Below are 24,802 nucleotides of genomic sequence, written 5' to 3'. Positions count from 1 at the left end.
TTACAACATGTGGAATAAGATTTAATAGCGTGTCCGAATGGATGGAGTCGTCCTCGTGGCAACAAGGCAAACTGTTTTAGATCAAACCCAATAATTAATCCTTAATCGTAGATCTTGATTATTTTTTTGTTTTTTTGTTTTTTTACTTCTGAGTTTTTTTTACTTAGTCTTTGTGGAGACGTCCTGATTGCCCAGTAGAAAGAGCCAGGCCCTGTTCAGAGAGCGTGTATAGCTGTAAACTGATTCATTTCAATTTAATTCAGTTTATTTCTATAGCTCCAATTCACATCATGTCATCTCAGGTCACTTTCCAGTTCACCAGATCATCCAGTCAGATTGATTCAAAGTTTTCTATCTAAGGAAAACCAGCTGATTGCATCGACTCATTGACTCTTCAGCAATCCCTCACACTAAGCATGCTTGTAGCGACAGTGGAGAGGAAAAACTCCCTTTGAACAAACCTCTAGCAGAACCTGGCTCAGTGTGAGCAGCCATCTGCTGAGGCCGACTGGGGTCCTGCAGCTTATTTCATTTCCTACCATGTCAGAGCCTGGCAGTGCTCAGTGTTGGCTAAATCCAACTAACCCGCTCCGATTCAAAAAGTTTCCCAGATCTGTAGTGCAGTGTGTGCACATCCATCCACTGCTCTCATTTAAGTCCTACACTGGAAAAAATTGAAATCTAGATAAGTCATTTATTCTTGAAATAAGTTCATTTCATTGAGGAGGTAAAAGACATTTTGCCAAAGGAACAAGACAATTTACATGTGAAATAAGAAAACACAATTACATTGTCTTAATTCAAGTGCATTTTATCTAACCATCTTATTTAAGAGTAAAAATACTAATTTCATTGGCAAACTATCTCATTTACCTACTCAAATTAAGGGTAAATACACTTAATGAAAAAAATTTCTAGATCATATTTCAAGTGTAAGGTACTGTTAGGATTATTGTTATTGATGATGTGTGAGTGTGTAAACCCTAATATTACCTGCCTGCTGTGCATCAGAACTAATGTTTTCCCAGGTAGTTTATCTCATTAGGACAGTTACTCTGCCAGGATAAAACGTCATCTTCACTCTGTACGTGGTAAAGATTTGGGAATGGAATAAGAGCGGAGTCCTGGATCTAAGAAGTCTAATATTTTGATAAGTTTGGAGCCATGGATGTCTCCTCATTTACAGACCTATATGAGTTTAAGCCCCTGTCACACCCTGCTGATTTCTCCAGCGTCTTCCTGACGTCCCAGAATCTCCTAAAACACTGGCATACGCTGAACTTTCTATGGATTTTTTCAATTTTGGGCGTATTCATGGAGTATTCATAACGAGTCCAGAACTTCTGTCCAACGACAGCCTAACTTCTGCATAACGCACGGCAGCATAATGCCCAGGAAATGATGCACAAGCCAGTGTCCTGAGGGGGGCCGAAGGCGCCCGGAGGCGCCTGGTCTGCATAAAAAAATGATTATTAACCTTGCTGCTGTTTACCGGCAGCCAAAAAAAAGAATAAATAAAAAGAAAAAGAAAGAAAGAAGGTTTCTGGTGTCAGCAGATTGAGCGTCATGTCTGCTAGGAAGTGTGTTGGTGGTGGGCTAGAACGCAGGGAGGATCCATCACTCACCTTCTGGCTCACCCTATGATGGGGATGAAGTCTGGAGGAGAACTGACGGTTTCCTGCTGTGAACCCCCTTTATACCAAAACGCTGCCAATACGCCATTATACAGTAGCTGGAAGTTAGAAACACGTTCAGCGCTCGTCTGGAACACGGCAGATACGCTGATATGCGTTGGAGAGAAGTTCTGGATAAGTTACGCAGACGTTATGCACAAGTTACTCAGAGGTTTAGGATCAGCTAGACGCCACAACTGATGAGGAACTGACATTGAACGGATGTCAGCCATGAGATAACTGACCTGGAACTGATGGACCACGGATGGCAGACGCTGGCGTACAACGGGAAATTTTGAACATGCTCAAATTTCTTGACGTAATTGCTGTATGTCGACATGTGCCAGCGTTTTTTAGCATACTTCAGCGTGCTCTTAACTTATAAAAAACATACCCGTAACATATCCAACCTATGCCAGCGTTTTTAACTGATTTTTCATACGTCAGGGATATGTTGGCTAAATCATGAAGGTGTGACATGGCTGAATGTGCTAATCTGGTTCAGTGGTTCTCCAGGAATTAACAAGGGTTCATCTAAAGATGTTTTTAGAACTGATCAATGACCTTTAGTTTATATCTTAATATAGTTGTTTTTTGTAAATAGAGTTATAATCCGTGTATGGTTCGTTCTTTGGTTTTTTCGTTTCAAAACAAAAAGGAAAAAACAAAACAAGCATGTGGTTTTTTGTTTTTCCGTTTTTAAAACGAAATGAGAAAAACAGCATTTGCAAAATTTAAAAAAGGGTACGTTTTGGGATTTTTTTAACTGCAATGGTTAAACCAAAGACAAACTTTTATTTTGTTGTTAATTCAACTGACCTTATGGCAGAACCGGAAATGAAGACCTGAACTCCCAACACAGAACTTTTTCAGTTACCAGTAGGTGGCAGTAATGTACGCCTTCAATTTCTTGCCAACCGCCATTACAATCCACAAGAAGAAGAACTTTTTCAGTTAGCACTACCAAAATGGAAACAAGTAATGTGGAGCTCCATGGCGGCTCAAAGCATCACTGATTTCCTGTGTGTTTTTCCTCTCTCAAAAAGTTTGATAATCAATGCAGAAAACGGTTCAAGTGGAGCCATTGCCTTTTGTTAGAAATGGTTTGTTTTGATGCCGTCTTTATCCACTGTAAAGGATTTTTCTTTGGCGACTTACTTCATTTCCGGTACCGCTACATATTAAAACAACCGTATTTTATTTTCATTTAGATGGCAAAAAAAAAACTCAAACGCTGTTGATTTTCTATTAATGCTATTAATTTAAAAACAGAAAAACCACATGCTTGTTTTGTTTTTTTGTTATTGTTTTGAAACGCAAAAAACCAAAGAACGAACCATACACGGATTAGTTATAAGTTTTTTTCTAACACTCAGTCTGGATTTATGAAAGTTACCTATGAAAAAAATATGAGGCAGGAAAAGGAAAACTGAATGAGACAAGATCTGCATTATCTGAGAATGACGGAGGAAACCCTAGCTCACACTGGCTCCGGTGCGGTTACCGAGCCGACAGAGACCGCAACTCCCGCACACCCCCTCTCACACCGCCCTTTTGACTACGGTGCGGTGCGGCTCTGCGGCTCCGGCAACAGGTCCGGAGATTTAACTCGCGAGAACAGAAGTTCACTTGAGTTCACGTAACTTCACGCGATAACACGGCCCAAATAAGGATATTTGCGAGAGCTTGTTGCGGAGGGCTCCGGCACGCCGCAAGGATAGCTTTCTTGCTGAATTTTCTGCAGCGCCGGAGTGTCTCGGTAACCGCAGCCGGACAGCTCAGCAGCCGGTGAGAGAGGTTTACATCTTTTTAATGACTTGGAATCACTGCGGCACCGCACCCACCGCACCGCAACGGTAAGACCGGAGTCGGTGTGAGCCTGGGGGGAAGAGATAACCACCTGTGTGATGTAATGTAACTAAACGCTGCCAATGTATAATATATGATATATATATACGACATGTGATCTTCACTTGCAATAATATATGAAAAAAAAATTCCATCTATAGTAGGTTCTTGCTTTGTTTAATATATATATATATATATATGTATATTATAGGAATATGTCAAGTTAATAACATTTTAAAAACATTCTGTGTCATTATTTAATACAGATGGCACAACAAGTTGTAAACTGCTAGTAATATGCTGTTTTTTTTATTCAACATATTGTAAAAAAATGTTTAGCGCTTCATCTTATGGATAGATCCTCGTGGATTCTGAAGTTTTTAAGGTAATAGCTGCACATCAGTGAACCGTTAGTTGATCAATAAGATCAATCAACTTTAGATTAATTAGTACATCGATAATCTACAAAAATGAGCAGCTTAACAGATTTAGTGAAAGGAAAAAGTAATTAGTTAAAATTTTATTGAAGAAAAAAATAACACCATAACTAAGAAGGTTATTATGTAACAGTGCTACTTCCAGCTCTGCTCTGGAATAAATTTATGAGCCTTTTTATAAAACCTTATAAAAGTAATCTTACTTTAGGGATCTAAAGGTAAACATCTTAAAACATATTTAAAAAAAAATGATTGTGCTCTGTACAGTCACTGCATACAGTTTGGGCCCCACATTAGAAGAACAGATATTATCAGCATAACTTACATGTTTTCACTTTAGTAAATCAGTTTTTATAGGTTTCTGGAACACTGAATCTGCTGGTTTTCCACTTAATGTGATCGATCTGACCCCAGTGGAGCGTATTTTGAGTCCAGCCCTCAGATAGAATCACATCAGCAACTCCATTCAGGCTGTGGTGCCATCTGAAGGCACGTTGGAGTGTATGTGTGTGTGTGTGTGTTTCAGGCCAACACTGCTTTTATTGGGCTCGTCGTGGCGCCTTGCTCCTCATATCTGGTCAAATCACAGACATGTGACGTTCAACACCCACGCGCTGCTGGCTTTTACAGTCAGGCTTGCAGCAACACACACCTAATGTATTAATGCAACATTGCATGTGCACAGCTTGATGTTGCAGCACATGCAACATGTTCTGCTGAAATCTTTCACCAATCACTAGAAAGAGGACTTCTTCCCTCAGAGCAGACAGCCGCACAGATTTAGACCCTGTACACTTAATACACACAGCAGAGCACTTTCAACCAATTAAAGCTGACAAATACCAAGTAACTCTATACGAGGGATTGTGGTTCAGCTGAGACTTAGACTGTGACCATCAAAACCACCACAGTTGTTTTCCAGAGGGGAACATTTGGAGAAGACTGCCAGGTAATGTTCAACTTCATGTGACTCCAAAAAAAAATATTCAAAAGTTACTAAATGAAGTGACTCAGAAATTTGGATGAGTTTGGGAAGAGCCTGCATAGTACAGGAAACTCACCTCATTTTCCCGTCAGCCAGAAAGAGTTTTTTAAATCCTTTCTTAAAAGCAGACACCCTGTTTACTTTGAAGGCTTAAAACTTTTCTATTTGATAAAGCTTATAGGAAGGTAGATGTGTTTCTTTATTATTCAATCAAAAAAAAAGGTTGCTTCAATCAAAAAATATATTTTCAATTAAAAAAATCTTCACTTCAATGAAAAACAAAACTTTTCAATCAAAGGAAAAAAGTATTTGAATGCAAAAATATATTTGAGACTCAAAAAATACATTTGAACACTGCTTTTCTTTGATTGAAAATGTTTTATTTGATAGAAGTCCAGTATTTTTTGTTTAAAGCAACTTTTTTAATTGAAGTAACGTCGTTTTTTGATTGGACCATATAATGGGTAGGACAAACAACAGAATCAATAAAAAAAGTAACTTCAATGAAAAGATTAACGTTTTCAATCATAAAAAAAATTATTTTTGAATGCAAATAAAATATTTGAGACGCAAAAATTTGCATTTGAACCCTTTTTTTTTTATTGTTGAAAATGTTCTCTTTGGTTGAAGGGATCTATTTTGTGTTCGGGCCACACATGGGTAGGACATTTGTGTCTTAATCATTCAATTCCCAAAAGGTTGTTTCAATCGAAAAAAAAAAAAAAATCAATCAAAGAAAAAACTGTGCAAATGCTGAATGTGTTTTTCATTGTTTTTTTTTTATTATTGAAAAATAATTTGAAGTTCAAATTGTTTTATTTGAATCACATATTTTTTTTGAAGTGCGAAAAGTTTTGAAGATCAACTTTTTTTTCATTGAACAATTTTGACACAAACGTTCCACAGTGGGTGGGTGCTTCTCTATTGGTCAGACATGTTTGATTGACAAGTGTCAACACCAATGGTATCTTTCTGACAAAGAAGTCATGGTCGCCACTGGCCAGCAAGCTTTTTTCCAGGGTTATCAAGTGTTAACGAGCTGCGTTTCGCCATCAGATACGGTTTCCCCTGCATCTCCGCACAGCGCAGATGCGCTGGCGGCACGATTATCTGGCGGCACGGTATCTGATGCGATGTAAATATCAGGATGCATTACAGTACCTACTCTGTCAATCAAACAAGTCTGACCAATAGAGAAGCATTCTCTTCAATACTTTTTTAATCATGGGTTTTTTTTCTTTGATTTAATTTTATTTTTTAGGAATTGAATGATTGACATGATGTGAATTGGTGTTTATTTCTATAGCTCCACTTCACATCCTGTCATCTCAGGTCACTTTCCAGTTCACCAGATCATCCAGTCAGATTGATTCAAAGTTTTCTATCTAAGGAAAACCAGCTGATTGCATCGACTCATTGACTGTTCAGCAATCCCTCACACTAAGCATGCTTGTAGCAACAGTGGAGAGGAAAAACTCCCTTTGAACAGGAAGAAACCTCCAGCAGAACCAGGCTCAGTGTGAGCGGCCATCTGCTGAGGCCCACTGGGGTTCAAGGAGACAGAAGCAGACATAGAAAAAGCAGCATAGATACAAAAGGCAACTGTCAACCAGCTCCACAGGCGGCCCCGTCCAGGAAACACACAGCCAGGCAGACGAGCTCCGAGCCAGCTCCCATGTCAGAGGATGAAGAGAGCACATCCAGTTAGTGACAGACAGAGAAACAGGACTACACTGGAAAACAGGCCAAGCTCCAACATCTAGAAACAAAGGTGTTGATGGCAGCAGCACAGCTGATATTTCTCTCCAGGATGGAGTCACAGCCAAACAGGAACAGACCAGATGAAGCTACTATGAGAAAAAGCAGAGAGAGCAGAACGTTAGAGATTGAACTAACAGATTCTGCAGAGTGGGAGAATAGAGATAGAATGAAGCAGAATGATGAAAAAGGGGTCCCTATGTCCTCCAGCAGTCTAAGCCTATAGCAGCATAACTATAGAGATAGCTCTGTATCAGTAACCTAAGTATTTTGGATGAGGTATAAGAAAGGTAGAGCGAGGAGAAACGTCTATCCAGACTGAAATCAAGCTCAATAATTTTGCCAAACAAAATCTAAAATCTACCTGTTTAGGATAACAGGCCTGCTCTGAGTAAACTGGTGAACTATCCCCGCTGCTAATCAAGGCAATAATAAGCTACTAAAACAACACAGTCCAGTCATGTTTAAAACAGGTTGTGTTGGACTGCACATGCATTTCATTTAGTTACCATTTAAGGTCAAGCAAGACAAGAAAATCAGGTCCCTTTAGAGCTAGAATGAGCCCACAGCCAGATTTCACAGACAAGATGTCACTGGACAAGAATGTCTCTGGAGGCAGGGATGGAGTGTGGCTTTGGATGCACGCCTCAGGTGAGAGGTGGAAACGGACACTGTGGATGTGGAGAGGCCAAGGGGGTCATCGCATGACTTCACCCTGCAGCTCTCCTTATTTAAGACACGTGTTTATCACTTATCGAGTTAATTCTGCAGACTTCCCCAGGGCGTTGAGGCACGCAGCACCGTCCGCCGTCTAACTTTATCAACAGTGCGGACAATAACGAGCTGTGTAATTTTACGCATGCCGCCAGGAGAGGATTTCAGCTTCACAAGGAGCCTCTCTAATGCCAAATAAGGATAAAACCACAGAGAAGCTGGCTGCGGACCGCTGTTGGCACACTGCTCAGGTCCTGCTTCAAAACTAATGCTGCTAGATGACCTTTCAGATCCACTTGGATGGTTGCAGAGCAGCAGAGAGAAGAACAGATCCCGCAACAACCCAGTGGATCTCAAGAGAAAAGAAACACTGGACTGTGTAAACAGGACAGTGAGACTGGAGGGGGCAGACAGGGTTAGCCTGACCGCGACTCCTCGCAGGGACAGCCTGTCCATAAGTCCCTCCTCGTCCTGCTCTTCAGCAGCACACAGATGACAGGCTTTAGTCTTTATGTCCAGCAGTCCTTTCCCTCTCTTCACCAACACTACCATCCTTCATGTGAAGCCATGTGAGCCTCCCCGGCCCCCCATCTCTCTGATCACCAGGTCCCTCAGCCAAGGGAGCAGATTTCTGCTGACAGGAGAAGCTTATTGCTTCCCAGCAGGCTTTGCTGATTTGATCTCTTCAGGCTCCATGTGTCAAGGAGAAGCAATAGAGAAATAGACAGCTTAGAAGTCTCATATTTCCCCCCACAACAACCATAGTCAAAGTTTTAAAGGAAAAGTCACATTCAGAATTCAAACTCCTGAAAGTACTTTAAATATGAAATGATTGCATATAATAATCAGGTGTAAAGACCAAATGATGGTGTGTTTGTTTGTTGTTTTTTTGTATTAAATTAAGCCCGGGGCGGCGTTAGCAGCTGACCCCCTTTGTGTTTGTGTAATATTACCCTTAAAGGTGCTCAATGTTATATACTGTTCAATACATGCTAAGAGTTTTTAATTAAGAGTAATTTTCATGTGAATGTGCTTTACTGGAGGCATCCATGTTTGTCAAAGAACACTACTGCCACCTACTGGTTAGTGACGTCACGGTGCGGTATCGGCTGTTGATCAAGTCCCAGTGCTGTATCTGGTGTTTGTCACAACGCGCTATTATCCAAGTCATCTTGAAAACACTCTTCTTCCAAATGTTGGCTACATATTACGGGTTTTTTCTCTGGCCAGAAGTTCGATGGCAAATCCTCCCTCTTCAAGTTGGCGATCCAACGACCGAGCCGTTTTAGGGAGTAAATATAAAGAATCATGTTGCTGTAAAACAGGTGCTGCATTTGACTAGAAGAAGAGGTGCCAGATGGACTCTGGTTATGTAAAACATACTCAGGAGGGGAAGAAATTGGAAGTTATCGAGGAATTCCTCCAATCTGATTCCACATAAGGTCAAAATTAAACAAATAGGCAGTTTTTTTATTCGCTTCTTCTCATTATACAGATGGTTAGGTTCCAAAGGGAGATCAGTGGTTTAATATCAATGAACAAATGTTTTAAAGTTCATGTGAGGATAGTGGTCTGCTGGAAAGCGAGGAACAACCTAGGCTGAGGCTGATCCACTGCTGTCAGTGTCCACAGTGAGTCCAGTGTGTCCCGGGGAAACGTTTTGGGACAGATTGAGTTTTTTAGCCACAGTGAGAAGCAGTGGGTTTACTGGAGTCAAGCTTTCAAATCAAAGAGCTGTACCTGCTGTGATGCATGGTGGTGGTAGTATCATGCTGTAAAGTTCTATCACCATCATCACCATTACTATCTTCATCATCACTATTACCATCATCATCATCACCATCATTATCGTCAGAACTACCATCGTCACCATAATCGTCGTCATCATCATCATCATCATCACTACCATCACCATCATCATCACCACCACCACCACCACCCTCATCATCATCATCACCACCAACATCATCATCATCATTGTCATCACCACCACCACCCTCATCATCATCATCACCACCAACATCATCATCATCATTGTCATCACCACCACCACCCTCATCATCATCATCACCACCAACATCATCATCATCATCATTGTCATCACCACCACCACCCTCATCTTCATCATCACCACCAACATCATCATCATCATTGTCATCACCACCACCACCACCCTCATCATCATCATCATCACCACCAACATCATCATCATCACCACCACCACCCTCACCATCACCACCACCACCACCCTCATCATCATCATCACCACCACCACCACCCTCATCATCATCATCATCATCACCACCACCACCACCCTCATCATCATCATCATCATCACCACCACCACCACCCTCATCATCACCACCACCACCACCCTCATCATCATCATCACCACCACCACCACCCTCATCATCATCATCACCACCACCACCACCACCCTCATCATCATCATCATCATCACCACCACCACCACCCTCATCATCATCATCACCACCAACATCATCATCATCATCACCACCATCATCATCACCACCACCACCCTCATCATCATCACCACCACCACCCTCATCATCATCACCACCAACATCATCATCATCATCATCATCATCATCACCACCACCACCACCCTCATCATCATCACCAGCACCACCACCCTCATCATCATCACCACCACCACCACCCTCATCATCATCATCATCACCACCACCACCACCATCATCATCACCACCACCACCATAGTCATCACCATCATCTACACCAACATCATCACCACCCTCACCATCACCACCACCCTCATCATCATCATCACCACCACCACCACCACCCTCATCATCATCATCATCATCATCACCACCACCACCACCCTCATCATCATCATCATCACCACCACCACCACCCTCATCATCACCACCACCACCATAGTCATCTCCATCATCACCACCAACATCATCACCATTATCACCACAATCATCATCATCATCATCACCATTATCACCACAATCATCATCATCATCATCATTGTCATCACCACCACCACCCTCATCATCATCATCATCACCACCACCACCCTCATCATCATCATCATCACCACCAACATCATCATCATCATCACCATCATCATCATCATCACCACCATCATCATCACCACCACCACCACCCTCATCATCATCACCAACATCATCATCATCATCACCACCATCATCATCACCACCAACATCATCACCATTATCATCATCATCATCATCATCATAACCACCATCATCATCATCATTGTCATCACCACCACCACCACCCTCATCATCATCATTGTCATCACCACCACCACCCTCATCATCATCACCACCACCATCATCATCACCATCATCATCACCACCACCATCACCACCATCATCATCATCACCATCATCATCATGTTGGATAATGTCTCCCACTCCATACATAAAGCTGGTGCTGAACTGGAGAGCTCTGGGGGCGTTATCACAGATCCTTCTTCCCAGCTGCTAGAGACTCTATAACCACCACTGTTCCCAACAACCTCAATCAGTTGTTCCATTCATGCTGATTTTTGCACAGTTTCGACCTGCTGCTGTTATTTTGCACATCTCTGCTGTTGCTTCTATTTTCACAAACATGGGAGTGGTGACCTAGTGGTTGGGGCATAGAGCTTGGAATCTCTGTTGTTGCTGCAGATACAGAGTATTTATATTGTAAAACTTGTTCTGTTTTTACCTTTCAGCCTTTATTGTCATTACACTGTCACAAGTACAGAGCAATGAAATGAACTCTCTGCATTTAACCCATCCCCTTGGGGAGCAGTGGGCTGCCATTGTGCGGCGCCCAGGGTGCAGCTTTGGGTTTAGGATCTTGCTTAGGGACCCAGAGTTGCAGTCTATGGGAGTGGGGATTCAACTCAGAACCTCTGGATTCCAACACAACGCCCTAACCACTAGGCCGCCAACTCTCCCAGACAAAACCCTGTATAGTAAAATACTCTATTTGTTTCGTTTTCCTATTTCATTATCATACACTTTTCCAAGGTCCACATTGTGTGCTCATTTCTACTATAACATTTTGCTGCTGTAAACACCACAATTTCCCCATTTCAGGACATTAAAGGGATTTTCTGTTCTATTTTATTCTATTGAGCTGAAAAACAAGCCGCAGTAGGAAGTTGGTAAAAAACTTTACAATAAACACAAAACTAAATGCTTTCTTGGTCACCGGCTTTATAACAAATAAAAAGGGTAAACAATAAAGCTTGGTGAGCCCAGCTAGCCGCTCTTTTTTAAAATAATAACGCTTGATCCAATTCTTCAGAACCTTAAATGGCAGATTAGACTTCTGCAACCGCACACATCAAATGTCAATTTGGTCTAGTCGTGAACCAGGTTTGCTGGTATGCTTCTGCACCGTTGGTCTGGAATTTCTAGAGACGCACAGCAGTTTCCCGCCAAAGTGCAAGCCGCAGCCTATTCGAGAACTTGCGAGAAATTAGGCGGATGGTCACGAGTTTTACTTCCGAACCTCCTCGATTAACCTTTCGGCGTAGTTGTCCATTGTAGTTCCTCGGTTTAAAAAAATGGTGCTCCCCGGCATCAAATCAAGACGACCATACAGACAGCCGGAAAGGCATACCAAGGACCAATCACAGCTGCTTTTTCTCTGCGCAGTTCCGCTTGAGGTCTGTGCAGGTTTGTGACTGCCGACGCGTAGTCAGGACTTTTTTGAGGTGCGCGACAACGGTTGCAGAACAGAGTCAGATTTGACGGTTGCAGAGGGTATGCGTCAGAAGCATAAATTGGCCTTAAAGGACAGCAAGACCGTAAAGCTCCAGCCATCTACATCTGCTTTAATCTCTGTCTCGTCCTTTTATCGCCTGGTTTGGGTGGAAACATGAGTGATTGGAGACTGCACATCACTCTGAACACGCTGTCCCTGCAGAGACACGGTTGGTGGCAGTGTCATGGTGTGGTGAGGTGCTAAGTCTAACCATCCAAACTAGCAAATATAAAATTGCTCCTTTATAAATATTAATTATATCTCTGAATGAAAGAAAGCCTGGAAGTTCTGCTCTCCTCTGAAAGCGTTAATTAAAAGGAGAACACGGCCTGGTCTGGGATGTCGGCTTGTTGTTCAACTCCGGATATCTGATTCCGAAGGAGCAAACACAAAAGCAATGGGCCTTTCATGCACGCTTCTTAAAATACTGCTCTGAGAATGGACGTAGGGACGCAATACTCTGGTACAGACACCCTAGAGAATGTGAGGTCACAGCACATGGCATCCTAACACCGTCTGCATGTTTAGGATGCTGGGAGCACGAGCTAAAAGCATCCGTGGCTAATGCTTGTCGGGTCGATGTCAGGGTCAAACCTTGGAGGCATGCATGTCTGCAAATGCGCTGATACACTTTACAACAAATACAGAAGATAAATGACTTGTAACCAAAAGGTGAGAGCAAGGTTTGCATTTCACAAAGTGAGGATTTCTTTACCTCTGACCTGCAGGAATAAAAACCTCCCGGTGTTGTGAGAGCCAAGAACAGCTTCTTTTGACTAATGACTGGTTCAATAGCCAGTATCCCCTCTGCAGCCCATAAACAGCATTCTCTCTCCAGAAAACATGTGTCCTGGCACAGTCTGCACACACAGCTGCCCCCTGAAACACTGATTTTCCCATCATCCATTTGCTGCACAAATGCATTACTTTACGTTTCCTCAGAATGCAGTAAGGGAAGTGGGTAGAGTGCCTCGGCCCTCGCGCTTTAAAGCTGGTAACACCCTCAGAAAAGATCAAATCCAGTCAGGCTGTCTGTGGTCAAACAGCAGACAACAACAAATGTCCTGCAGAGATGTCAGCTGAACTGATAATTACACACATACATTTCTGAGGTGTAGGAAGCGCTCCAGGTAGGATTATTCAAACTGTCCTGGAATCACCATGCTTTTACACATTACATTTCTCTGTGTTGTTAGGGTGATTTACTGACTGAAATATTTTTAAAAAACTAACTTCAAAACATTGTAACCACAGCTGATAGAGTTCTAAAGGAGTCATGGCCCAAAAATCTGACTTTTTTATGATAAAATTTTTGTGCTGGTGTTGGGCTTCAGTTAAATCTGGTCCTGCCCCAGGATTAACGTCTATACTGGAAGCCTGCCTTGCCATCACCACTACTGAGTCTATTCCACCAAAAGCAGTGATAAACAGTCTCTATTCACTCATAGCAATCACATTCACTCATGCTGCCCCATGCAGACGCTCTGTCTGCACTAATGAAGTTTTACTTACCTCAGCATTCCTAAAGACGGCCGTACACTGTGCCATTTTTTCGATCGTTGCACGCAGCTACAGCTCACACTGTATGACACAACCACAGGGTTTCGTCATACAGTGTGAGTTCACAGCTCACAATGTTTGTTCTCACACGGCGCGACCCGACGCTCTGATGCGATCTACCTGCTCTAACTGTATGTCTAAAACCAGGTGGGACTCAGCTCCGCAGTGAAATGGCGCTACTCAGGATTTGTATATTCGGAAGCCAAACGAGTAGAAGAGGAATATGAAGCTCACTTGAGTGAAACGCGTTGCCTTGGCAATTTGAGCAATTTTGTGCTGAAAGCCCTAAAAAGAAAAGCCGACGACGTATTTGGACAAAAACATGGCTGAGCAAACGTGGCTACTACGGTCTGTCAATTTTACAGAAAGAACTCCATTTCACTCGCATCACTCGAAGAGGAATCCTCGTTTACGCGATTTGCCCACGATTCCTGATCAGGAGGTGGTCGTGAGAGGCTGATCGGCCCTCGTTACCCCCTGTACATTAAACGACTCACTGAAAGTTGGATGAAAGTCAGCGCGATCGGAAAATTCTTGCACGACTGGATAGTCACCCCGAAAAGGGCAAAAAATATTGCATAGTGTATGCCCGGTTTAATGTTGCCAGTGGCTCCAACTGACAGCAACTCTACATACATTTTGATTAATCCAACTAATATTTATTTGACCATTTGGGGGTTCTCATAGAGTATTGAATTTTTCACGCTTAGAGACCAAAAAACCTTTCAGATGCTGAACCTAAAAGCTGTGCGACACCAGGCCAGCTCAGAGACATCGTCCGTCCAGTGTGTCCTGGTCCTTCCACCAGGCCTCCTCCCAATGGGACATGTCTGGAACACCTCCTGATGGAGGCGACCAGGAGGCATCCGGAACAGATGCCCGAGCCTCCTCAGCTGGATCCTTTCGACGTGGAGGAGCAGCGGCTCTACTCCGAGCTCATCCCGGGTATCTGAGCTCCTCACCCCATCTGGAAGGGTGCGCCCAGCCTCCCTGTGAAGGAAACTCATTTGACTGATTGTATTTGCGATCTTGTCCTTTCGGTTTTTACCCAGATGTCATGCCACAGGTGAGGGTGGGAACGTAGATCAATCGGTAGATCTAGAGCTTTGCCCCCGGACTCAGCTAGAGCATGAGATTGAGGTTAAAATCACAACCAGGTCAAGATGTCTGAAAGCTTGAGGAAAATCTTTAATGGTTCCTTTCAGAGAATATAAAGAAACTTTGTAATTAAAAGACATTTTCCTGAATGTAGCGGGATTTTTTTTTTTTTAAGATTTGAGTTTGTAATTAAGTTAGATATATAAATAAATATGTTTCTATGAGACAAGTATGAGCAATCTTTACAGGTTTTATACATGCAACCTTTAAGTTTAAACAAAAAATCTAAGAAATATTAAAACCAGTCTGAACCTTCGATTAGAGCAGAAATGCTTCAATAAGTTCTATCAACCAGACTCCTGGAAGCACCGACTTTTATGTGCAGGATGTGCTTCTGCCAAGAATGTCTGCATCTCATGTGATGCTCAGAAGACGGGCAGATGGGAAATGAGTTAGTTATTGTTGGAAAGTTTTTCTTGGAGAGTCCCGTCAGACGAGTGTGAATGAAATCAGGTTTTCTCTCTAGCAGCGGCGTTTTGTAGCATGGTTAAATGACATTCACCTGTTAATGAGGGTTCCAAACAGCAGCCTGACGGTCCTCTGGATGTTTTCAGAACACAACCAGCTCCAGTGCTCCTTCAGCAGAAGACACAGGATGTTCAGGGCTACCTCAGCCAGGGACATCTCAGATGACGAGTCTGAAACACATGAAAAAGTTCAGAATATGGAAGATAAGCGACTGACAGGAGATCTGATGGAAAAAAAATGCATGATATTCGGAATCAAAGGATGGATGCTGCAGCCCTGATAGGTTTATGTACACTGCCCTCCTGTGGTGAAGCTTTAACATTGCAAGGTGTGATGCACAGTCAATAAGAAAGAAGAAATGTTCAAACTTGTTTTATACTCTAACTCAGGGTGGTCAGAGGAAGTCATTCAAAGATCCTAAATGCTTCATGTCATCATAGTCAGACTACCAGCACAGACTGGATTCTGTGGAATGGAGGCTGCTATCCTTGAAATAGTTGCTTTCTTGCTTTAGCAGTGGTCACCATTTTGAAAGAGTTAATTCAACATCACTGGTTTTCAAATTAAAACAGCTCCACAGATGGGAAGCTGCAGCCGTAAAGAAGGTATGGCTTTCTGGATCATCAAAAACTTCTTGTTAGGCGGCTCTGATGGCCAAAAGAGTCCAGCAAGTGCGCTTAAGGAGGGGTGATCAACAAAATCAGGATTCCACCAGTGCAGAGCTTACCCTAGAGACCATAAGGCCAACTCCACTGGCAGCTAACAACAGATTTTTGGACTCTTCTGTCATTAAAAGAATCAAGAAAATAATACAATTCTGCAGCAAGGATAAAGACTGATAGAAAATGTATTCATCCGAAGAAAACAAATCAATTAGAACCAATTTCAGTGGAGCCACATGATCCAACCCATGTTCAGGTATGCCTCTAATTCCAGTAATGTGCAGATTTAAGAGCTTAACCTTGATTAAAGAGAAAAACTCTTAGATGTACTTCTTCCAACAATCCACCAAAAATGTGGCAATGCTGCAGCACTGAGCAGCAACGTGGCACTAGGAAAATAAAGTGGCTCAAAGATCAAAACAAAAAATGTTTGGACTAATGTTTACCAGCCTAATGATGCATTTGAGAAGCTGAGGTCAGCTCTCCAAATGCAGGTAGACTAACAAGAAACTGGATCATCTCAAAGCACTAAGATGACACTACATGGTCCAAAACAACAAGACTAGAGAGAGTTTAGTGAGTTCTAACATAAAGTGTTTTCTTTCTCATATTCATATTTCATATTTAAATGTCAAATAATTCTGGCATAAACATGTATATAAATGTAGTCTTTATCAGACGATATTGTCCCAAAATTTAGAAAATGTATATTTTTTTCAAATTCTGTCTTAAAATCTGTGGGTGTTTTTTCATTATCCTATGCAGGCCAGTTAGTTCTACGTCAGCCTGAACACCTAAATTCGTCCAATCATATATCAACGATCATCTGTCAATCACACTTTTCGGTCATCTTGATTAATTTGTCGCAGCTAATATACGCAACGATTGATATAAGAATTCAGAATCCTTTCCTTTCCCATTGAGTTGCGTCCCAGTGTTCACGGGGATGGACGTCTGTGTCTTCGGCAGACGTAGAGCTAATAGACCTGGCAGCGTTACGAGGCAAGGGCTCAAACATGTACGGCTGGAAGCCTTCTACACCAAACCAAGCTTCTGCCGCCCTGACGTCCTCTTCCACTACATCTTCATTTTTCTTTCTGGTGTTTTATGGGTACTATTTAATGAAGATGCCAGTTGGGGACCTGTGAGGCGTCTGTTTCTCAAACTACAGACTCTAATGTACTTATCTTCTTGCTCAGTTGTGCAACGCGGCCTCGCACTTCTTTTTCTACTCTGGTTACAGCCTGTTTGTGCTGTCCTCTGAAGGGAGTAATACCCACCGTTGTAGGAAATCTTCAATTTCTAAGCAATTTCTCGCATGGAATAGCCTTTATTTCTAAGAACAAGAATAGACTGTCGAGTTTCAGATGAAAGTTCTCTTTTTCTGGCCGTATAATTGACCCCATAAAATGTTATGCTCCAGTCATTTACCACATTAGCAATGTATAGAGTGTATTTCTTTAAGGTTAAGACTAGTTTAAAGTTATCTTCATTGAAAAGAACAGTGCTTTTCCGTCAAAAATAAGGACATTTCAATGTGACCACAAACTTTTGAACGGTAGTGTATACACATACATGCATACAGACTAGTGTTGCACCGGTACCGATATACGTATAAGGCGGGGCGCCCGATCCAGCCCTAAAATGGTGGTATCAGTACGTACATATTAAATATATACATTTACATATATACATTTACATACATATATATATATATATATATATACACACACAGATATACATCTACATTTATATATACATATACATATGTATGTGTATTGTGTGATTATTTTTTTTCATACAGATTGATGTGTATGTACATGTAGTTTCGTCATTTGAAATTAATATAAAATACATAACAGTGAAGTAATTTTTTTCTATATTCCAAATGTTTATTTACAGTATAAATGTTAATTTACTAAAGTTATCTCTTTTAGTAATTCTAAATGGATATATATCATATCTCTAGTAGGTTTTAAACTGTTTTTACATTTTAAATTTTGTGGTGCTGGTGCTTAGGTCTCCACACTAAACCTAAATATATATTTTTATGAGGTTGAGTTTAATTCTCTAAATAAATCTGGAAATTACAATCTGTAAGTAAAGGTGCCTTGAGTTTGATTTAGACGTGTGAGGAGGATGAGAGGCACGGCCTGGAAATAACCCATGCAGATCAGGGAGAGATTTAGGAGAGCTGGAAGAAGGGCAGAGGAGTCAGGAATGTTTTCAGGAGCCAAACGATGCTAATAAGTCCATCCTGGAATAGCAAGAAGCTGGAGGAGAGAAGCTAACTCTCTGTTTAGGTGCATGTTAGCAGTGTGGACCAGCCTGCTGATTCTTCAGCAAAGAAATCAACCCTGGACCAGTGGATGCTAAAGACGACTGTGCAGCACTTCTTCCAGACTTGGACCCCAGATCACTCTGTAGATCAGGGATGACCAATCTGAGGCTCAGGGGCCATTTCAATCATTTTCACCATAAAGACCGAACGTTTGGACACCGCTGCTGCAAATTAAAGCACCTTCTTCCAGAGGCTTTGGGACAAAGACAGCAGGTGATTATACCTGATGCTAAGCAGTGTTCAACTCCCTGTTTATGCTACCTTTATATCGTAAAATGTGTCACTTAGGGCTTTGTATTGAAGCCAGAACTTTTCTATTAATGATAATGATTCACACACTGCAAAAACTGGACTAAATGTAGGTGCATTTTCTTAAAATAGGCATATCTACTCTTGGTTTTCTAGTTAAAAAGTGAACTAATCTTCCACTAAATAAGAATTTAGCACAAAAGACCAGAAGTTTTTTCTCATATTTTTTTCTCTAAGAGCTGGGTTTTTATACCAATGGGGAAAATACACTTATTTCAAGATGTGTTTTATTTGCATTTATTATTTTAGTTTAGAGCATCTGAACAGCTGAATTAAGAAAATAAGATGAGACAATCCCATCATTTAATCAACTCACAACATTTTTTAAACAGAAAGACCCATGGCCGTGGGAAGTGGGGGTGCTGCAGCACCCTCTAGTGGTGACAGGGAGATTTAATAAACATGTATTACAACTAGTTTCTTATGAATATTTTGTGAACTGATTTTGCCTTTTTTTATTTTACTATTACGTGTATTTGGATTTGAATTTAATTATTTTGAGGCCCAATCAACACAATTTCATGGAAGTTACGTTGCCATGGCAACGTCAGGCAAGCTAGAGCTTGGTATCCCGAAACAAGGAGCTGGAAATTTTTGTGTGTTAAGTTTACGTGATTTGTACTGATAAATAAGGAAGAGACTAAAGAATTTATGTGAAAAAAGAACATTTCCACATCTAAAAATGTTCAGCAAGCCGGTCAAACAGGAAGGAAAGGGACAGGAGAGAGGCCAGGATGAGTCACCAAAGGGGCTTTTTAGAGAAATGTTGAAACACTGGGAGTTTCAGATTCAAGTTTTTATTCTATCTAAATTTCTAAGGACAGGGGCCTACATTCCTTCTCCGCAATGTTTGACTGTTTGTTTGAGTTATTAGTGCTGATGTTTAACATGCAGAGTGATGACTGTAGAATCTGAGATGGAGCTCTCAGGATATTTTGAGTGTCTCTGTCCTGTGAACTATCCGGCCTTGGAATGCACATGCTTTGGCATGCACTCCCTGACAGGTTGACGTACGTCCTAAATGTTTTCCACTAGTTGAAGAAAGGCCTTATAACCCATCCTACAGCAGCAGCCATTCAATATGGCCCTTCCCAGTCAAAAGCCAGCAGAATGGCAGCCCACTAACCTGCAACTCCCACCAAAATCCCCTCCAACTTCCAGTCACTGGTCCATTTTTTTTACTCTGACTCCACTCTTTCACCGAATTACAGGGTCTGACCAGGAGATGGTGCTTCTCTTTAGATCATAATGTCCATAAATCATTACAGAAACAATATTTTAGTACAAAGATTTCTGTAAAAATTTGAATTGAGAAAGCTTCCTGGAGAGGTGGCAAAACGTCTTCAAATCTTGGAAACCAAGTCCAGTGGATATTTTTTGAATTTTTACGGAATGACTATGACCTGGATGACTGAGAATCCTCATCAGCATACAGTACAAAGGACCAGCCAAGAACCAGCCAAGGGCCAGCCAAGGGCCTGCCAAGAACCAACCAAGGACCAGCCAAGAACCAACCAAGGGCCAGCCAAGGACAAACCAAGGGCCAGCCACGAACCAACCAAGGGCCAGCCAAGGGCCTGCCAAGAACCAACTAAGGGCCAGCCACCAGCCAAGAACCAACCAAGGACCAGCCAAGATCCAACCAAGGGCCAGCCAAGGACCAGCCAAGGACCAGCCAAGGACCAGCCAAGGGCCAGCCAAGGGCCTGCCAAGAACCAACCAAGGGCCAGCCAAGGGCCTGCCAAGAACCAACCAAGGGCCAGCCAAGGGCCTGCCAAGAACCAACTAAGGGCCAGCCAAGAACCAACCAAGGGCCAGCCAAGAACCAACCAAGGGCCAGCCAAGAACCAACCAAGGGCCAGCCAAGAACCAACCAAGGGCCAGCCAAGGACCAGCCAAGGGCCAGCCAAGGACCAGCCAAGGACCAGCCAAGGGCCAGCCAAGCGCCAGCCAAGAACCAACCAAGGGCCAGCCAAGGGCCTGCCAAGAACCAACCAAGGGCCAGCCAAGGGCCTGCCAAGAACCAACTAAGGGCCAGCCAAGAACCAACCAAGGGCCAGCCAAGAACCAACCAAGGGCCAGCCAAGAACCAACCAAGGGCCAGCCAAGGGCCTGCCAAGAACCAACTAAGGGCCAGCCAAGAACCAACCAAGGGCCAGCCAAGAACCAACCAAGGGCCAGCCAAGAACCAACCAAGGGCCGGCCAAGGACCAGCCAAGGGCCAGCCAAGAACCAACCAAGGGCCAGCCAAGGGCCTGCCAAGAACCAACTAAGGGCCAGCCAAGAACCAACCAAGGGCCAGCCAAGAACCAACCAAGGGCCAGCCAAGAACCAACCAAGGGCCGGCCAAGGACCAGCCAAGGGCCAGCCAAGGACCAGCCAAGGACCAGCCAAGGACCAGCCAAGGGCCAGCCAAGGGCCAGCCAAGAACCAACCAAGGGCCAGCCAAGGGCCTGCCAAGAACCAACCAAGGGCCGGCCAAGGACCAGCCAAAGACCAGCCAAGGAAAGTGGGGAAATTGTGACTGGCTATTACTGTAGATTGATGGCCGGTAGATGTTTGTCACTACTGGATGTTTTTTCCTCTGTTGTAGGACCCTCCTCTATGCTCCATTACAAAAAATAAAATTTAAATATATTTATCTAGTGGAACCAACAGAAGAAATCCTGTTCTTGCTCCCGCCTCTGTGCAAGATTTTCCTCATCCGATCTGTAAGTCCTTTCTGTGTTTAACTTACCTCCACAATTCTAGAGAAAATGAGTTGAGATTTTAGTTTTTTTAGCAGTGAAGTAGATCAGAGCCTTATAGAGAGGGCGGAATGAGAGGCTGAGAGCTCGCGAGAGCTGTGCGTATGTAAAATGGCGATATACATGTAGTTCAAATCTAAACCACTCAGGTAAATAATTATAACAAAGTTACAGTTAAACAAACTTAGGCTTAAACATATTTTCAACAATTGTCCCGTATTTTACGAGGAAACAAACTGGACGAGGAGACCTTGACGAGCCTGGAGAGCTACCTGGACGAGTGTTTTGACAGCATCGTAATAGGGAAGCCTAGAGCCTTATAGTTGATTTTAAAGCAGAATGAAACAAAAAAAGATTTGAATGCTTTCTTACCGCCTTCCTCCTTCTGCTCTCCTCTCGCACTTTGATGCTGGAGGCCTCCACGCTGGCCCGACTCTGGACCCTCCTCCCGCTCTGCCTGCTTTAAAGACAACTTTTCCTCCTCGCTAACAAAAGCTTGTAAATCCACCAGAGACATGCCATTAAACACCTGTTGTAAAGAAACAGAAGGAAATAAAGGAGCAACAAATCCCAGCTTTGTTATTCTGACTGGCAAATAAAATGAATCTGTCATTTCCATTCTCCTGCAGGAGCACGAGAAATAACAACACAAAGATTTTGCAGCAGAAGCTTGAGCTGTGATCGAGTTCACGCACCGTGCCGCTCTGATCCCAAGCAAACAACACAGGAGGCCGGAAGTCTGAGCCGTTCATGAAGGGGAGGTTTTTACTGGAGAGTTTCAGGCGAGACCTGGGATTAGAAAAAATGATTTAACACTTTCAACTTTCAACCAGGAATCAGAGCCGGTCAGTAATGAGGTCTGATGTTTGCCGGCAGAGAACAAATCCTAGAAAAAGAGACTTTCTAGAGTGACTAAAGACTATAAACAACCATAAACTGCATAGAACTGGGATTCAAGAGAAGTTAAGAAGCTCTGGACTTTGCTTTGATAACTTTGGAATTCCTTGAGTTTTTGATATAAATATGAATAAATAAAAAAGCTTGAATGTTTATAGGGTGGGGCTCCTCCATTTAGCTGGTTCTGACAGGGAGGACAGCTTCTGTTCAGTGGAGTTTATATAGAAACTGCTTCTACCAGATGATGTCACTGGGCGTGGCAAAAAGAAAACAATCAACAAAAATATCAATATGTACCTGCAGTCTGATAAAACAAAATGTTTTTAACCAGTTATTACAACCAGCTTCTCCTGTACATCAACATTTCTTAAAATGTATTTACTCTTAATTTGAGCAGGTAAATAAGACAATTTGCCAATGGAATGAGATTTCTTACTCTTAAGGTAAGATAATACACCTTTGTTTCTAGATGCTGGAGCTTGGCCTGTTTTCCAGTGTAGTCCTGTTTCTCTGACTGTGACTAACTGGATGTGCTCTCTTCATCCTATGACATGGGAGCTGGCTCGGAGCTCGTCTGCCTGGCTGTGTGTTTCCTGGACGGGGCCGCCTGTGGAGCTGGTTGACAGTTGCCTTTTGTATCTATGCTTCTTTTTCTATGTCTGCTTCTGTCTCCTTGAACCCCAGTGGGCCTCAGCAGATGGCCGCTCACACTGAGCCTGGTTCTGCTGGAGGTTTCTTCCTGTTCAAAGGGAGTTTTTCCTCTCCACTGTCGCTACAAGCATGCTTAGCGTGAGGGATTGCTGAAGAGTCAATGAGTCGATGCAATCAGCTGGTTTTCCTTAGATAAAAAAACATTAAATCAATCTGACTGGATGATCTGGTGAACTGGAAAGTGCCCTGAGATGACATGATGGGAATTTGGCGCTATAGAAATAAACTGAATTGAAATGAAATAATTAGATAATATGCACTTGAAATAAGACATGCAATTGTTTTTTCTTGTTTTAAATGTAAATCGTCTCATTCCCATTGGCAAAGTGTCTCACTTACCTCCTCAATTCAAGACAAAAATGCACTTATTTTAGGAAAAAGGTACTTCTATAGATTTCTTTTTTTTTTGGATTGTGGTTATAGATTGACCCCCAAATAAAGAGCTGTCCCACCTGCTCTTCTTGTCCACACCCAGCTTCCCTCCGTCCACCTCGCTCTCGTTGTCCTCTGTGGGGCTCTGAGGTTCGGAGCGAGGGAACGCCGTCTTCAAGGTGTCTACAATCGCATTCACCACAATCTGCAAGGGCAAACACAAAAACAATCAACTCCAAACCTTAGCGATGCGTCCTACCGTAAATTTAGGCTGCAGCTGCTGATGTCAGACTGAAAGTTGGAATTATGTCCTCAGATCAAATCTAAACATGTAGAAAGAATCTGTATAAGTCAGAAACACGCTGCTGGTTATACCATCGCTGCCCTCTGATTGGTCAGTTTGATATATCAAGGAGTTCTTCCTGAGGTTTAATAACAGAACAGAAACTTTTAACACAGTTTGGGAATCTAATGCTTCTGAAATTTATAATCCTAAAAACTAAGTTAACATAATAAGTTGTTTACCAAAAATGTATCTTAATTCACTAATTTAAATGTGTTTAAGTCTATTAATGTTTCGTTGGGTCTAAGCTAGGACAGCAACAACGAATCGATAAAATCGATAAAAATCGACTTTTAAAAGCATTGGCAACAAATTTCATCATCGATTAGTTGTGTCGCGCGATTAATGCGTCATCCGCCGCCGTCATCACTGCCACTTGATTGAAATGCGGGAAGAAGAAAAAAATACGGCAGAGCAAGCCAGCGCTGCAGGTGAGCAAAGGCTGTTTTCAAAAGGCAGAAACGTCAACTGTTCTAATAACCGATAACGCAAACGCAAGCTGCGTCTCAATTCGCAGACAGCCTGCGCTTTGTAAAGCGAAGAAAGTCGTAACATGCAACTTTTGTAAAAACAAATGAACATGGCACGGAAGCACCACTGTTATGATGCAGCACCTGAAAAGGATCAGCAGGATGAGCGGCCATGTTTGTTTGGTTTTAAAGTGGGGAAACGTAACGTTAGTTTCTCAGGTAGCTCATCTGATGCTTTCCTTACCGTGTTAGTAGGTTACAGACAGTGATAAGGTTGGCTACTTATTTTACTTTTAATTTCATTTGAATTAGCTTAAGCAGCGTTTATATTTACTTTATAAATAAATTAACTTGCAAATTATGAGGGCAAGGCTTTTAAAGTTTAAATCTTCTTGCAAAGATAAAGTAAAGAAGATCCTGCAATTTATGGAAGTAAAGCAGAATAAAATCCAGCAAGATCAGTAATATGTCAATTAATTATCTGCCACATTCCCATGTAAATATCTGTCTTTGGAGGATGTGTTTTTTAGCACCCCTAGTTCTCTCATTTTTATTCCAAATACAATTTAT

The 24,802-nt window shown here is 42.3% G+C and overlaps 1 protein-coding gene across 1 annotated transcript in view; it reads right to left on the bottom strand.

Annotated features, from left to right (window-relative positions):
* LOC119791852 (sorting nexin-19-like) overlaps positions 1-24,802 on the bottom strand; it is a 61,563-nt gene that overhangs the window by 21,077 nt on the left and 15,684 nt on the right. Inside the window, exons 7-10 of the mRNA XM_038298191.1 lie at positions 23,500-23,624; positions 22,135-22,228; positions 21,812-21,968; positions 15,415-15,550 (exon numbers count right to left, since the gene is read on the bottom strand). Coding sequence (XP_038154119.1) covers positions 15,415-15,550; positions 21,812-21,968; positions 22,135-22,228; positions 23,500-23,624 — 512 coding nt within the window. The remainder of the gene's footprint in view (positions 1-15,414; positions 15,551-21,811; positions 21,969-22,134; positions 22,229-23,499; positions 23,625-24,802) is intronic.

Source organism: Cyprinodon tularosa, unplaced genomic scaffold, assembly GCF_016077235.1.
Source record: "Cyprinodon tularosa strain WSP-4 unplaced genomic scaffold, ASM1607723v1 ctg401, whole genome shotgun sequence".
NCBI classification, from domain to species: Eukaryota; Metazoa; Chordata; class Actinopteri; order Cyprinodontiformes; family Cyprinodontidae; genus Cyprinodon; species Cyprinodon tularosa.
This window is presented reverse-complemented; position numbering and strand designations above follow the sequence as displayed.